Here is a 13652-nt window from a genome sequence, read left to right as displayed (position 1 = left end):
AAATCCCTTTGAATTTTGACGCTTGATGAGGCAATGCACTTTACCTGACTTCCAGGCCTGTGCATTCCTTAGGAGAATCAGTTTTTTTATGGAAAATTTATCCGTGTTTGTTGCACAGATATCTGTACTCATTGTTCATCCTTGGATGAATGTATTAAGAAGTTTGTTCCTTAAAACCATTCATACCTTTATGACACTTAAAAAAGGAAGTGGTCCAGAATCAAAGTTGCCACAGGGTATCAACTGCAAACGACACAACATGGCCACGTAGAAATTTCTTTATTGTATGGCTGCCATTATCATACATTGCTTTTACTTTGTATATATAGTAAACAGATGGATACTCAAAAATACAGTTTGCACCTTGCTAAATGGTAGCACATTAATAATAATGATACATTTCATTTTACGACATGCTTTTAATATACCCATAATGTACTCATGCTGTTAGTGCCCTGCCCTGGAAGCAGACCTGTAACGCTGTAGTCTGTAATCTCGTGAAAAAATAGTATGCTGAAGTATACTATTCGTAGGTATAAAATAGTATACTTCAGCATACTATTTTTTCAATAGTATACTAAGCATACTTGACAAAAATTTTAATTGTATGTCACGTATGCTTAGTTTGTTTTTTTTTGTTTTGGTTTTTTTTTCATGGGATGTGATGTAAGGCTCTGATTAAAAGCACAGTCCTTCCCCAACTTCCCCAAACCCCCATGAGCATAAGTAGCACAGGCGGCTGCATTATGTAACCTGACTATTGTCAAGTCATATTTCGGAAGCGAGGCATGGTGTCACACGTTTAATATGTGAAAAGGTTGTGCGGGGCGACCTTTTCAGGTTCTGTTTGATGGGATCTGGCTTCAAAGCAGCGGCAGCTGGGACAAAGTCGATTACTCAGGGCTCGTTGCGAAACCGGATGCGTCCCACAAGGCCGTGCGCTTCCGCCCTGATATTTATGCGGGTCTCATCCCTGCCACGGCTCCGGCACTGGCCCGTGTCATTTTCATTTTTTAAATGACACACTCTGCAGACTCGCAGAAGCAAATCTCATGAATGGGTGAGGCCGGCTACGGACTGAGGCCTCCCCCCCAAAGGGCTGAGCTTCAGGAATTCTGGGTAAAATGATGACGGTTGAAATCAATCGGTCATTAGAAGGGCCCCATGGGAGATTCTGTCTAGCCCCCCCCCCCAGTCCCTTGGAATCGCCTCTGTACACTCGACACCGTAACTCACACTCGCTTGAATATCGGTGAGTCCTCCCAGCCTATCGAGCTTCGTAGCGATTTGCGTCCCTGTATTGGGTAACTGTGAACAAGATACATTTAACCATCATGAAATAAGTGGCTCTAACTTTTTAACATTACTTCTTAAGTGAGCAGAAAACCAGGAAATCCTGGTCATCCCCCCCCGAAAGCATACTCTGCCATCAGTACTTCCTGTGATTGTCCCGACTGAGGCATCTACTTCCTCTTTAAAATATAGGACAAATGACTTTTTGTGCCAGATTAGATTAGATTAGAGTCATTTGTTATGTACTAATTTTTCTTTTAATTTTCAAGCAGCGTATCAGTTTCATGTACATTGCTGCAATGAACTGACCTTTAAAGCACACACACTTTACAAATTACATGTTTTTGCAACAGGCTAAATGATGTTCATCTCTCCATCAACAGGTCACTCCTTCGTTTTACTATTCAAGTATTACATTTAAAAATGTTCTTAAAATTTTTTATTTTTTTTTAAATAAATGCCCATAAGTGCATTGATGCTACACATTGGACCAAGCTAAAAAGCTTTTCTGATTTACAGACGGATTAACGCAAGCTTTGCTTTCAGTTCTCGAATCAAAGAAAGCACCCTGAGCACATTTTGCAGTTTAAGACTTTGAAGGCTTTCGCATTATGCAAGTCATCTCACTGTATCCTGAGCAGCTGGTCTTACTTTTGCTCTTCCTGCAGGAGTCTCTCTCAATCATCTCAGCTCTTCTCCTCTGACTTCTTTGATATATTACTTTCAGCTAAGTTACGAGCCTTTTCAACCGTTATGATTCAGATTCAATATTTTTCTGGTTTTATGTATATCTGATGGGGGGAATCTAATTTGAAACTACAATAACAGCCTGTTTCCTTATGTGAACTTATGTGAAGAGGTATTGCACAGTGTAGTAATGTAGTATGAATCTATCCATATGATGTAAAAAAGTTTTTTATATTGCCCTGGAAAAATATGTGATTATGTCACTGAGTTTTCACTATGATCTTTTCAATAATGGATCCAAATGAAGCCTGCCTCTGTTGAGAGTACATGGGGTTACTATCAGGTTGCCGGTTCGATTACCGGGTAGGGCACTGCCGTTGTACTTTTGAGCAAGGTACTTCACCTGAATTGATTCAGTGCATATCCAGCTATTTTAAATGGTTACTAATTTAAATTGTATAAGTTGCTCTAAATACAAGTGTTTGCTAAAAGCCCGTAATGTAATGGTAGAAGAAGATATCGCTTCAAGTACTGAGAATCACTGATCGATATGAGCACTGATTAAGCACTGCCAGACTGATAAAAAAAGACAGACAATTAAGTTGCCCATTAATGGTGTAGCTCATGGAACATAAAACACTAAGCTGAGGTTAAAAGTAAACTAAGGACAAAGACAGATGTATAGACACATTTTTTGCATGCACACACGAACCACCTTTACTGCTAAGCTATGAGTGATCTTACATATCCATACATGGGCCTTAGTGGTTTACAAATTCGCAGTCGAAGTCTGTCATCCTGCATAAGATGTACTTCCACTGTCGATCCCTGCAGGAAAGGAAAAGACAGAAACATATTTGTCATTAGGGGTTGATCTGTGAACACTGATATGTAAAGGTTGTATGTTGTTTAGTACACTCCGTCAGTCAATAAGAAAGCACTGCTGCAGTTTCCAACGGGGTTGTCACAACAGTGGGGAATTTCCATTGAATGAAAGCTAAAATCACATCATCTCTACATGATTAAGTAGAGTGATCATGATTATATATGAATGTTGAATAAAGCAGGCAGTGACACATCAATAGATTTCCAGCTTGATTTTGTCAGCTAATATTGGGGAATTAGGATCTTATTTTAGTACATTACTGGACTAGTCGTGGCACTAATCTGGGTTCCTTCAGGCAAGTTCATGCGGTGAGTCGAATCGGTATGGTGGGTACGGAACTGGGCAAGTGTGTACGGTGCAAATTGTGCGTAACTGTGTATATCACAGGGTTCTTGCATAGATCGGATTTCCATGCAGGAAACATGAAGCCAAACCACGGATGAGGTGGAAAGCAATTAGTTGTTTAATAAATACAGAGCTCCTGTCTTAAAGCTCCATTCCTCCTGTTCCTGCTCAGACTGTCCGAGCCCGCTGTGGTGAGGTGAAGGACGTTGTGTCCTTCCTCGCAGAGGTGACAGCGCACATTCAGAACGCGCTGCACCTTTAACCCCATCTCCATGGTTACGCGAGAACACGGCTGACCTGAGCACTCCGCTGAAGGTGGTCTGTGCCCCTCTGATGAAGTAGCCATAGCTGGGGATGACCATCTCCCCCTCTTCCCTGTAGTACTGGGGAACATCCATAGTCTTCCTGTGCGTGGGAGAGACGGGCATCATTCGCTGAACAAAAACTTGTATCTCAACAAAAAAATTTTGTCTTCATGGCAACATCACATTTTTTTTACATGGTGTCTTTGTTGCTCAGTTATAACACATATACAGTTTAAGAGAATTGAATTATAAATGTAATTTTGTGTGAAGAATTGACTAAAAATAGGACATGGCTTTTGTATGATATCAACAGTATACAGTATTTGCACTTATAATGCGTTTACTGTACACTTGGGACAGTGGAGTAATGCAGGGTTTATTTGCAGTATAAACACAGGAGTTGTGCTCCACGAGCTGACAGAGGTCATCTCCCACCGGGGCTGTCAAGGAGGTGGAGACATGTCAGGGGGAGGAGACATGTCAGGGGGAGGAGACATGTCAGGGTGGCGGAAGCGTGTCAGGGGGACGGAAGCGTGTCAGGGGGGCGGAAGCGTGTCAGGGGGACGGAAGCGTGTCAGGGGGGCGGAGACGTACCAGCAGGAGTAGGGACACCTGCGGCTGTATCGGCAGCAGTAGAACTGCCACTCCCGGTCCAGCACTGAGTTGAAGTACTGGCTCTGAACCCCAGCCACCAGCCCGTTGTTAGTGCATGTTGAAGTCCTGCAAAAAAAAAAAGAACATTGTTGTTGCCATGGTGATATCTGTGACATAATCAGCAAATGACCAGCACTCATGTGATGTCATTTCTTTTTAAAGCTTTATCACAGTTAGATTTGGTATGCATCCCTATCCATGGGAGGGTTACCAAATGCAGGGCATTGCCAAATGCTGCAGTAATCAGCTGCAGTAATCAGCTTCTGCACTCAGACCCAAATATCAGTCTGTCCATTCATTCATCTGACTACTACTCTGACATTCTGTGCCAATGAGAAATTGGAGGGGGGGCGTGCTCTGAGATGACCTGATCTTCTGATTGTAGTGGTTTAACTGCTGGCAATTAAAATCAGGCAGGATTGACTCAGGCAGTCAATGCCAGCGTCATTTTAAGTTCTTCTTACAATGTCTTTTTGTAAGTCTTCTGCCAAACGCCTGTATTGTAATGTAGCGTAACATAATGTAGCGTAATGCAATGTAGCGTAATGTAGCGTAATGCAATGTAGCGTAATGTTACATAATGCAATGTAGTGTAATGTAGCATAATGCAATGTAGCATAATCTTACGTAATGCAATGTAGCATAATGTAGCGTAATGCAATGTAGGGTAATGTAGCGTAATGCAATGTAGCGTAATGTTACGTAATGCTATGTAGCGTAATGTAGCGTAATGCAATGTAGCGTAATGTTACGTAATGCAATGTAGCGTAATGCAATGTAGCGTAATGCAATGTAGCGTAATGCAATGTAGCGTAATGCAATGTAGCGTAATGTTACGTAATGCAATGTAGCGTAATGTAGCGTAATGCAATGTAGCGTAATGCAATGCAGCGTAATGTAATGCAATGTAGCGTAATGTAATGCAATGTAGCGTTATGTAATGCAATGTAGAGTACTGTAATGCAATGTAGCGTTATGTAATGCAATGTAGCGTAATGTAATGCAATGTAGCGTAATGTAATGCAATATAGCGTAATGTAATGGAAATTAGGGGGCTGCATGGAGAGATTCCTTAGCTGCATCCCGCAGACTGACAGTGACGTGGCTCTGCAGGAGTTGGGTGCTGTGCGCATTCTATGCGTTCAAATGAAAAATTCTGCGTTTGTTGTGGGTCCGTCTTGTTTTATGATCCGTCAAAGCGGTTGGCCGTGCCACAGTCCTGATGCTATCCGCTCTGTGCAGCCTGTGTGTGAAGGGTGATCCCCGGTCATCGCTCTGGGTGGCAGATTATTGCAGCTGCTGATTAAAACAGTGGTGCCACTTCATGGTGGTCAGTTTTATGTTTTTTTTTTTTTGTTGTTTTGTTCCATTTTTAGTTATTTATTTATTTTACCCAAACTGCAAAGTAAAACGACCTTCCTGATAACAGTAATGCTTGTGTCAGCAATACTTGATTATCAGATCGAGGTGTGCCCACCCCCCCCCCCTTGTGAACTATTTCATATTTTCCTGCCCCTGGTACGAACGCAGTCTTAATGGCTTATTTTAATGTGACACGCTCTGCTTATATATGCACAGTGAACCAGCCTCCCTCGCTCTGTACTCAAGGTCAAACACAGTTCACATTTGACTGTATTTCTCATTTGCAAATGCTCGGGGCACAAACCAACCAAAAAAGCCTTTTTTTCTTTTCAATACTTTACAAAAAATGTCCTGCTCTTTTTCCCCCTGTTTTCTCTATTACAGTGGTCTTTCTCAGTGAGAGTGCCAGATAGAGTTTAAAGTATGACCTCAATGGCTAAGCATTAAGCTGTGCACATTGAATTTTGCACATGTACGGATTAAGTTGAACTGTTATACTTTATCTATTAGTCACCATTATACTCGTTACACGCAGTGCATGTCACTCCATCTGTCACTGTTTTGAGTAATACATTTCATAGGGCCAATTTGAATTAGCATTTTTCAGATTTCTGTTTACTGTTCAAGCGAGAAGTGAGGTTTGCCCCTAAATAAGTGCAAGTGAAACTGTTCTAACAGGGTATTATGAGACTGTTGAAGTAGCTTGGTCGTAATTTCAAAAGGAAACATTTGCCAAACTGGGCAAAAACACGAAAATGTTTCAAAATCCTCAGGAAAGGGGAGGTGACAGTTGTAACGTCGGATCGCCAAGGTAACCGCAGACTCTAGCTGGAGGCCTCTTGTGGTCTGACTGGATAGAGAAGTGAGCCAAGATGGAGGACTCATTTATCAGAACACTGTGGGAGAGGGTGGGGAGGGTGGGTATTAGACCATGAGACAGTGAGACACAGTATGACATCAGTAGTTCTTGCAGAAAGAGACTGGGACTGGAGCAGCTCCGGTCACCCTCTCAAAAAAAAAAAAAACCAGGGGGCGTCTCCTCGTCAGCACCCATGGAAGGGAATTCCAGCGGGCTCAATCGATCACGTGATCGCATAGCCATCACGTTTAAAGTGACAGCCCCAATCGCTGGAACCGACAGGACCGACCCACCATCCGGGTTCCACAGCCACTCCAAAGGGCTCCCCTCAAATACCCACCGATTGACTCAAAACATGTGATTTCAGTTAAGCTGCCACTTGACTGAGGTAATGCTCCGGTCTGGGGAACACAAAGCAGCTTGTGGTGTGATTTACTCAGCTGGCCGCTGATGTTTTATCCGTAGTCGTATAAGTCTGGGAATTTATGAACATTTTTAAAATGTATATTGCCTTTGTGGGAGTGTACGATTTGACCAAAGGACTAGAGTATGGTATTCGGCAATAATTGAAATGCCATAATTGAAATTTCTTTCCTGAGAAATGAGAGGCTAAAATAACTGAGGTGTTAAAAAATTACGTCTCTGATGATCTTGCACAAGCCGTGGGACGAACAGCAGAGCGGACTGCTGGCTTGCGTAGCTCATAGTGAAACAGGCCAAGATTCCATCTAGCCTTTCTGCTGTTTGCGGTTTCCCCCTGAGCTCTGTCCGCCTGTTCGCTGGCACGCTTCTCCTTGTACAAACAGCGAAAACGGTTCTTCGTGACCAAAAGCCCATCCATTTTAATGTGCTGCCTTGTTGTACGTAGCAGAGAACTTGAATGTGTATGTTGAAAAGAAGGAGTTCAGCGCTGGCGCGGAGTGACTACTGGCTGACCCTGCGGAGAGCAGCGGGTGGAAAATTTGATATCAGTAGATCATGGGAATGGAGTGTATACGCTCACCCACGGCACAGGTCTGCATCGCATTAAGAGGCCAGGCCATTTACTCTCAAACGGCTGCTGCTGCTGCCGGCCCGCTTTGCATACCTAAAGAGTCGCTCATCACATCTGTGAACGTGCGCTTAGGGTTTTGTTAATGCAACAAGAACAACAATGCTGTTGCTTGTATCCCATATAGGACCTGTGTTTTGTGTAGTAATGGCCTTTGCGTACATCGTACATTGCGGCCCCAGGAGGTAAAAACAAATCTAGGCTCGGCTCTTTTCCTGTTGTTTTATATGATGAGACACTGTGATGTTCCTCCATGTCAGGAATGAAGGGACGTGTTGCCTTTCTTTTCGTCAAGGTTTTGCAGCTAGTGATCTGCGTAGAAGGTTGCAGGTTTGAGTCCACTTAGCGTAGCTTTGTACCTGGATGGGTTCAGAAAATATTTGGTTGCCCAAATAGACATCTAAAATATAAGCTATGTTTTTTTTTTCCTCTTTGAGAGACTTACTTCGATTTAACCCTTTAAGATGTAAGATCGCAAATGTGTGATCAGAATGTTCTTAACTGAACGTTCTAATTCTGATGCAACAATCACTACTGGTAATTGAAAGCAATGGAGTTCTAGAACCCTGACTTAGAATTTTGAAATAGCATTCCAAAAAACCTACTCTTCAAAGGGTTTTTTGTTGTGTCACTGCTGCAGAGGTAGTGTAAGGGTAGTGACCGTCCACATGCACTAGCACCACTTTGGCAAGCGTGAGCATGGACAAAGAAACCTGGCTTACAAGTTGAGCCGCACAGAAGAATACTTAAAGGCTCGGGCCTGTCACCAGTCCTCTCATTCAGACTAGCAGGCTGTTGATGTTAGGAGATGAATCGCAGTGTCAGGTCTGTTTGAACAGGGTACACATGCCTTGGCAGATGAACGTTCCTGTCCTGTAAGTGGAACAATAACATGTCATCCTCTGAAGGGTCAAAGCTGTTCCCAGCAGATATGTTTGGAAGGCATCTGGAGTATGAGGAAAACAAACTCAGGGAAGGAGTTTGGTTGGATGAACGTATAGAACTGTGCTTCAAAGGACAGTCCGCCTTTGGGTTTAGCAGGGCTGTCTAACCCTGTTCCTGGAAATGTACCATCCTGTAGGTTTTCACTCCAACCCGAACCAAACACACCTCATGCAACAGCTAGAGATCTGCTTCAGCTGCTAATTACTGGAATCATGTGTGCCAAATTAGGGCTGAAATGAAGAACTACAGGACTGTAGATATCCAGGAACAGCGTTGGGCAGACTTGGGCCTTACCTAACAGAGGTTTGGAAACAGGAAAGTCTTTTCACTGGGTTTAGTTTTCAAATATTTTTGCTGTATGTATGAACAGGTTTATTTGGTTTCAAGGCTAATACCTATTGAATAAGCAGCCACATACACACACACACACACACACATATACACACACTCATACATATTAAGTCTAAAAGTGCAAATTTTAAAATGCCACTTTTTGATACGGATGCATAGGAAATCATTATATTAAAACCATGGTGAAATAAATGAATTAAAATGTGTTTAAAGAAACTTGACGATTAATGTGTTTCTTTGGGAAATGGCAAAACGTATAAGGCTATATAGCCTTATGCCCAAAAATGTTAAAATGCCATTTTATATGGATGATAGGAAAATCAAGTTAGTATTACAATCAGGGTGAACTAAATGAATAAAAATGCGTTTGGAGAAATATATGATGATTAATATGAAAAGCAGATGGTGGAAAGCAGACAGCCCTATATAGAAGGCGTATTCAGGTTTCACGTCCTCATACCGTAAGTCAGTACAGAGTTCCTGTGTATGGTGAGGAACCGCACACAAATCTTCCCTATCGCACTTAAGCAGACGGGGGAAAAGTGCACCTTTCAGCGTCTGAGCTAAACTCCATCCCTCATTTCCTCACCACATCGATTTATGAACGTCAGTGTGTGACGGCAAATGAATTGCCAGTCTTAGGCCTCGGATCCTGAAGAATCCCGAGTGTGGTGGTGTGTCCCAGCGGCCGATGAGCTTGTATTTTAAATCCTGCCGTCTCGCCGGCTTCAACGATCAGTGCCTTTCTGTGCTTTATGACCTCCCCATGCGCAAGTGTCACTCCTGAATAATAATCGCAATCGTTTGCCGCATGTCGTCCATATTTACCGGCACTTCTCTCCCGTAGGCTTTCCCACTGAAATGAACGAAGCGATTTTCTTATTCGGTAACATTTGCGTTCCTGAGCGTCTAGTCTGCAATGCTGCGAAACCGGTTTGGTTCTTGTGGAGGGAAAAAAAACTGGTTTCCTGCACAAAACTACAAGTTTCAGTTTAAAATTCAATCTCATGCAACCTTACAGCAGTTTACCTGGGTTTGGGTATGCAAGGGAAATTCCATTATATTTTCTGTTCTTTTATAGCTGTGGCTTTACCTTGTGTGTGTGTTTTTTTTTTGTATTTATGGAGGAATAGTTACATATTTATAGGGAGATGTAGTATAATGCGGTGCTTAAAATATACTCACAAGAATTTTTTAAATTTTTTATTTATTTTTTACATCCATTAGCCATAAAGCTGTCGGGTGCAGTATAGTAGTTGTGAAGATTAATTGAAGATGACCGGATTAACTGAACAGAAAAACCCAAACCCATATGTGAAACATTACAGACCACAGCCAGGACAGCTGTGCCCGTCATGAACAGGAGGGATAATTCCATCCCCAGGCTCTGTAAGGCACACCCGGATAGATGTAGTGGCCAGACCCAGAACCCTGGTTCTTTTTACACATATGCATTACAGACATCCAGGGTCTATCAGCCAGCTAGTACTCTGACGTGAATAATTTACCCCGGGTTGGGGTGTTTGACTGCAGTACAGCCCAGTGTTAGAGCGCACAGGTTATTTATAAAAAATTTTAAGAGCCCTAGTCAAAGGTAATGGGGAAAGAAAAAGATTTGTGGCACAGGTCTGTTAATCTAAATAAGAGAAGGTCTGAACAAGATGGCGGACACTGGGAATGGGGTTGGCCATTTTTTCAAGCTTTTTGTCTCAAATGCAGAATGCAGATGTAGAATGAAGACTGGCCAGACTGGCAGTTGCAGTATGTACTAGAGAGAGAGAGAGGGAACGAGAGAGAGGGAGAGGGAACGAAGGAGTGGGTTGCTTTCTCATATTTCTGAATGCCTTTATGTGCAGGAGGTACATGAATTATAAACCCACAGATAGATAGATTGATTGCAGATGGATAGATGGACAGATTTCTAGAAAACAATTCTAGTGCTTATAATTTCATAGACTAGAGGCAACATGCTAAAAATCCCCAGAACGCTACAATTACTGTAACAGAAATGAACTTTATGTAATAACTGTCCGGGTCCTTTAAATTTATGCAGTCATAAAAAGAAAGACTCCTTCCCAATCCTCTTCTCAGCAAATATCCGAAACACATTTGTCAAGGAAGAAATTATGTTATGGCCCCTTTCTCATCTCCAACCATTCTAAACAGTGCTGACAGTTTGTGTAGAAGTTTAAAACGTTTTACGTTTTCTCTGTTCATCTCAAATTTGTCAGTTTTTCATTTTAAATTAAACATGACATCACCAAAATTAAATTTCCTGACATCTCACATGCTTTGTAATGTGTGACAACTGAATATCATTTTCATAACTATATTCACATCGGTGATTTAAGCATTTTACCAAAAAAACAGAAGTGGTGTTTTTCCACCATGACTCATATTAACACTCAAAATTCTAGGTCATTGTCATTGTGGTCACTGTTACATCAGCATTAGAATGTTCAGTTAAGAACATTCTAATCACATATTTGTGATCTTACACCTTAAAGGGTTAATATCTTGAAAATTTGAAAAACCTTCTCAGTGCAATTTGGTTTTTTCTATCCACGAAAACCACAATCTGAGAGAGGCAAACGGACGCAGCTGTGACTCTGTGATTCATGGTCCCCAGGTGAAGCGTTTTGCAACCCAGCCTCTATTCCAGAATGTTACTGCATCTCCGTGTTCCACGGCCACTGGCCCAGTCCACATAATGGTGTGGCCCAGCATAACTTCATGTAACTTATTACAAATAACTCTACGTTTGTCGAGAATGTTTGTATTTGTTGACAGTGCTGAAATATATTACTGCACTGCACTCAAAGGTAGTGGTACCACTGGTCGTGCTTGTAACGCTTTTAGTAGTAGAAGGAATAATCTGAAAAGCCATCGGTGATTTGCTATGAATCACGCCTATTACAACCTTGATTTATTCTAATTGGAACAAAAAATTGATGCTATATTTGTACTAGTTGTAAAAGTAATACCCAGGTCTCAAGGTGCAGAAATAACCTTTTACAATCTCATTTTATAATGACTGTTATTTTCAAGCGTCTTTGTTTCTGCACTTCTTTGTGCTTTGATCTGAGTCACAGCTCATATTATAATTCACATCAAAGTCAGTCAATGACTAGCTTCCTGAACTATTATTTTCTCTGGGACTATCATCACAAAGAGGGCGGCACCCTCGTGTTTATATTTCTTAACAGTGCATTCACTATTATGTTGTGTTTCAACAGAAGAGTACTTTTACATATTTTATGCATACGTATGAAAGACTGGGATCTGATTTACTTTGTGAAATAACTCAGTGTTTTCATTTCAAATATTTTTAACCAACATAGGTAGTGCACTTATGCTTTTCGGGCAGAAAGTCTCGGTTTATCTCTGTCATCTTCAAAGCCTTCAGCTGTCCTGAGGTAAATTGACTTTAACAGACTAGACTCCTGCATCTTAGTGCCAACTGCAGCTGCTAACAAGAACAGCCAATGGACATCAGTTTACATAACAGAACACCCAGAATGCCACGTCTCCCCAGGCAACACCCAGCCTTATTCTTTGCCTCCAGTCATCCCCTATTTGGAACCCCCCCCCCTCCCTTTTTGAAGCACCCCGGAACATTTGTACCCCTCAGTGTCACTGTGCTCTCTCAGTGTAGCCTTCTGTGGATCTGGCTTGTCAAACAGCATCAGAGGATGCTTACCTCAGATGTCATTGTAGGGGGGGGAGGGGGTGAGGAGAATGTGGTGTCCTTACCATTCCATCCCGGCGCGGTTGATATCGTCCCACCAGCACTCGGTGGGCAGCCCCAGGCCCTGGGGGGTGGGTTGGCACTCGAAGGTCCACAGCCGGTCCGATCCCTCCTCCGCGCTGAAGTAGCTCCGGATGGCCACCAGCGCCTCTCCGTGCGCGCACTGGAAGTTGAAGCCCTGCCGGTACGTGTTGACCCAGGGCTCGTCCGGGATGAAGTTGGGCTGGCCCAGCGCCGGGGCCAGCAGCGGCAGTGCCCACAGTAGCAGGAGCGCTGGGGAGTTCATCGTCCTGGCGGGTCGCGGCTCGAACCAGCGTCTGGCCTCTCCGCTGCGCCGCTGGCTTCTTTAATACGCCGCCGCTGTGTGCAGACGCACAGCTGCCAGATGTTTCGTATCGCAGTCCAGGGCCAGTGTGTAATTTGCTGCCATGAGGACAGTTCTGGATTTAGTCACTGCGAGTTTGTTAAGGTGGTATCGCGGAAATCCCCCTATCGACCCGAGAGTCGTGGTTCGGGCGAGACACCTTAAAAATATGGTGACTGTTGGCTAGCTCTGAATGCTAACTTTCCAAGGAAACATGATGCAAGTAGTTGTCTTGTATTCACATTTGTTAGTTTTTTTTTCTCCATTTGCTGCTTCTGGATAAGGCATTTTCATTCCATTTTTAGTTTTCCCATAAAAGCTTGGCAGTGCAGTGAGTGTTTGGACAGACATTTTTGCTATGAAACATTGCCCTCGGGCGTCATGTTTGGTAAAACCCAAACACTGTTCATTACCTCTCCTCATCAGTCCCATGCAAGTGCTGCTAAACACAATGCAGGGCAATTACCGAGGAATGTCAGTTCAGCAGTAAATCTATGTACAGTTTTTGGTTGTATTTTAATACAATGTGTGGTTTTCTTCCTGGATTTCAGATTTGGGAGTGCTTATTTACATGATGCAATTGTATGATTTGGATGCAAATGCTATATATATATATATATATATATATATTAGATTTTATTCAACTCTGAATGGGTTAGGGTTATGTGCACCAGAGTTCACACTTGAAATGGCTCCTAATTTACATATTTTCTAATACATGTAGCCCATTTTTAATAATAGTAAAACATGTTAATTATGGTTTTTGATTATAAATACAACTCATAGAAGATGAAAGAAATAC

At 42.5% G+C, this 13652-nt stretch overlaps 1 protein-coding gene across 1 annotated transcript; it reads right to left on the bottom strand.

Annotated features, from left to right (window-relative positions):
* Positions 1 to 265: 265 nt before the first annotated feature.
* dpt (dermatopontin) lies at positions 266 to 12924 on the bottom strand. The gene is made up of 4 exons (XM_064310706.1): positions 12492 to 12924; positions 4111 to 4236; positions 3509 to 3616; positions 266 to 2808 (listed from the first exon to the last, which is right to left on the bottom strand). The coding sequence occupies exons 1-4, from the start codon at positions 12770 to 12772 to the stop codon at positions 2742 to 2744; spliced, it is 582 nt and encodes a 193-aa protein (XP_064166776.1). The 5' UTR covers positions 12773 to 12924; the 3' UTR covers positions 266 to 2741.
* Positions 12925 to 13652: the final 728 nt, after the last annotated feature.

The sequence above is a fragment of the Anguilla rostrata genome, chromosome 15 (assembly GCF_018555375.3).
Source record: "Anguilla rostrata isolate EN2019 chromosome 15, ASM1855537v3, whole genome shotgun sequence".
NCBI lineage: Eukaryota > Metazoa > Chordata > Actinopteri > Anguilliformes > Anguillidae > Anguilla > Anguilla rostrata.
Note: the sequence above shows the minus strand (reverse complement) of the source record. Positions and strands in the feature narration are given on the sequence as shown.

Bases quoted from the DNA above. Each gene is read 5' to 3' on its own strand.
- dpt (XM_064310706.1), bottom strand. From the start codon at position 12,772: ATGAACTCCCCAGCGCTCCTGCTACTGTGGGCACTGCCGCTGCTGGCC. The intron at 3,617-4,110 runs GTACGTCTCCGC...TCCCACGCACAG, and splicing joins AGGTGTCCCTACTCCTGCTG to GAAGACTATGGATGTTCCCC. The intron at 2,809-3,508 runs GTCAGCCGTGTT...CCTTTCCTGCAG, and splicing joins ACCTTCAGCGGAGTGCTCAG to GGATCGACAGTGGAAGTACA.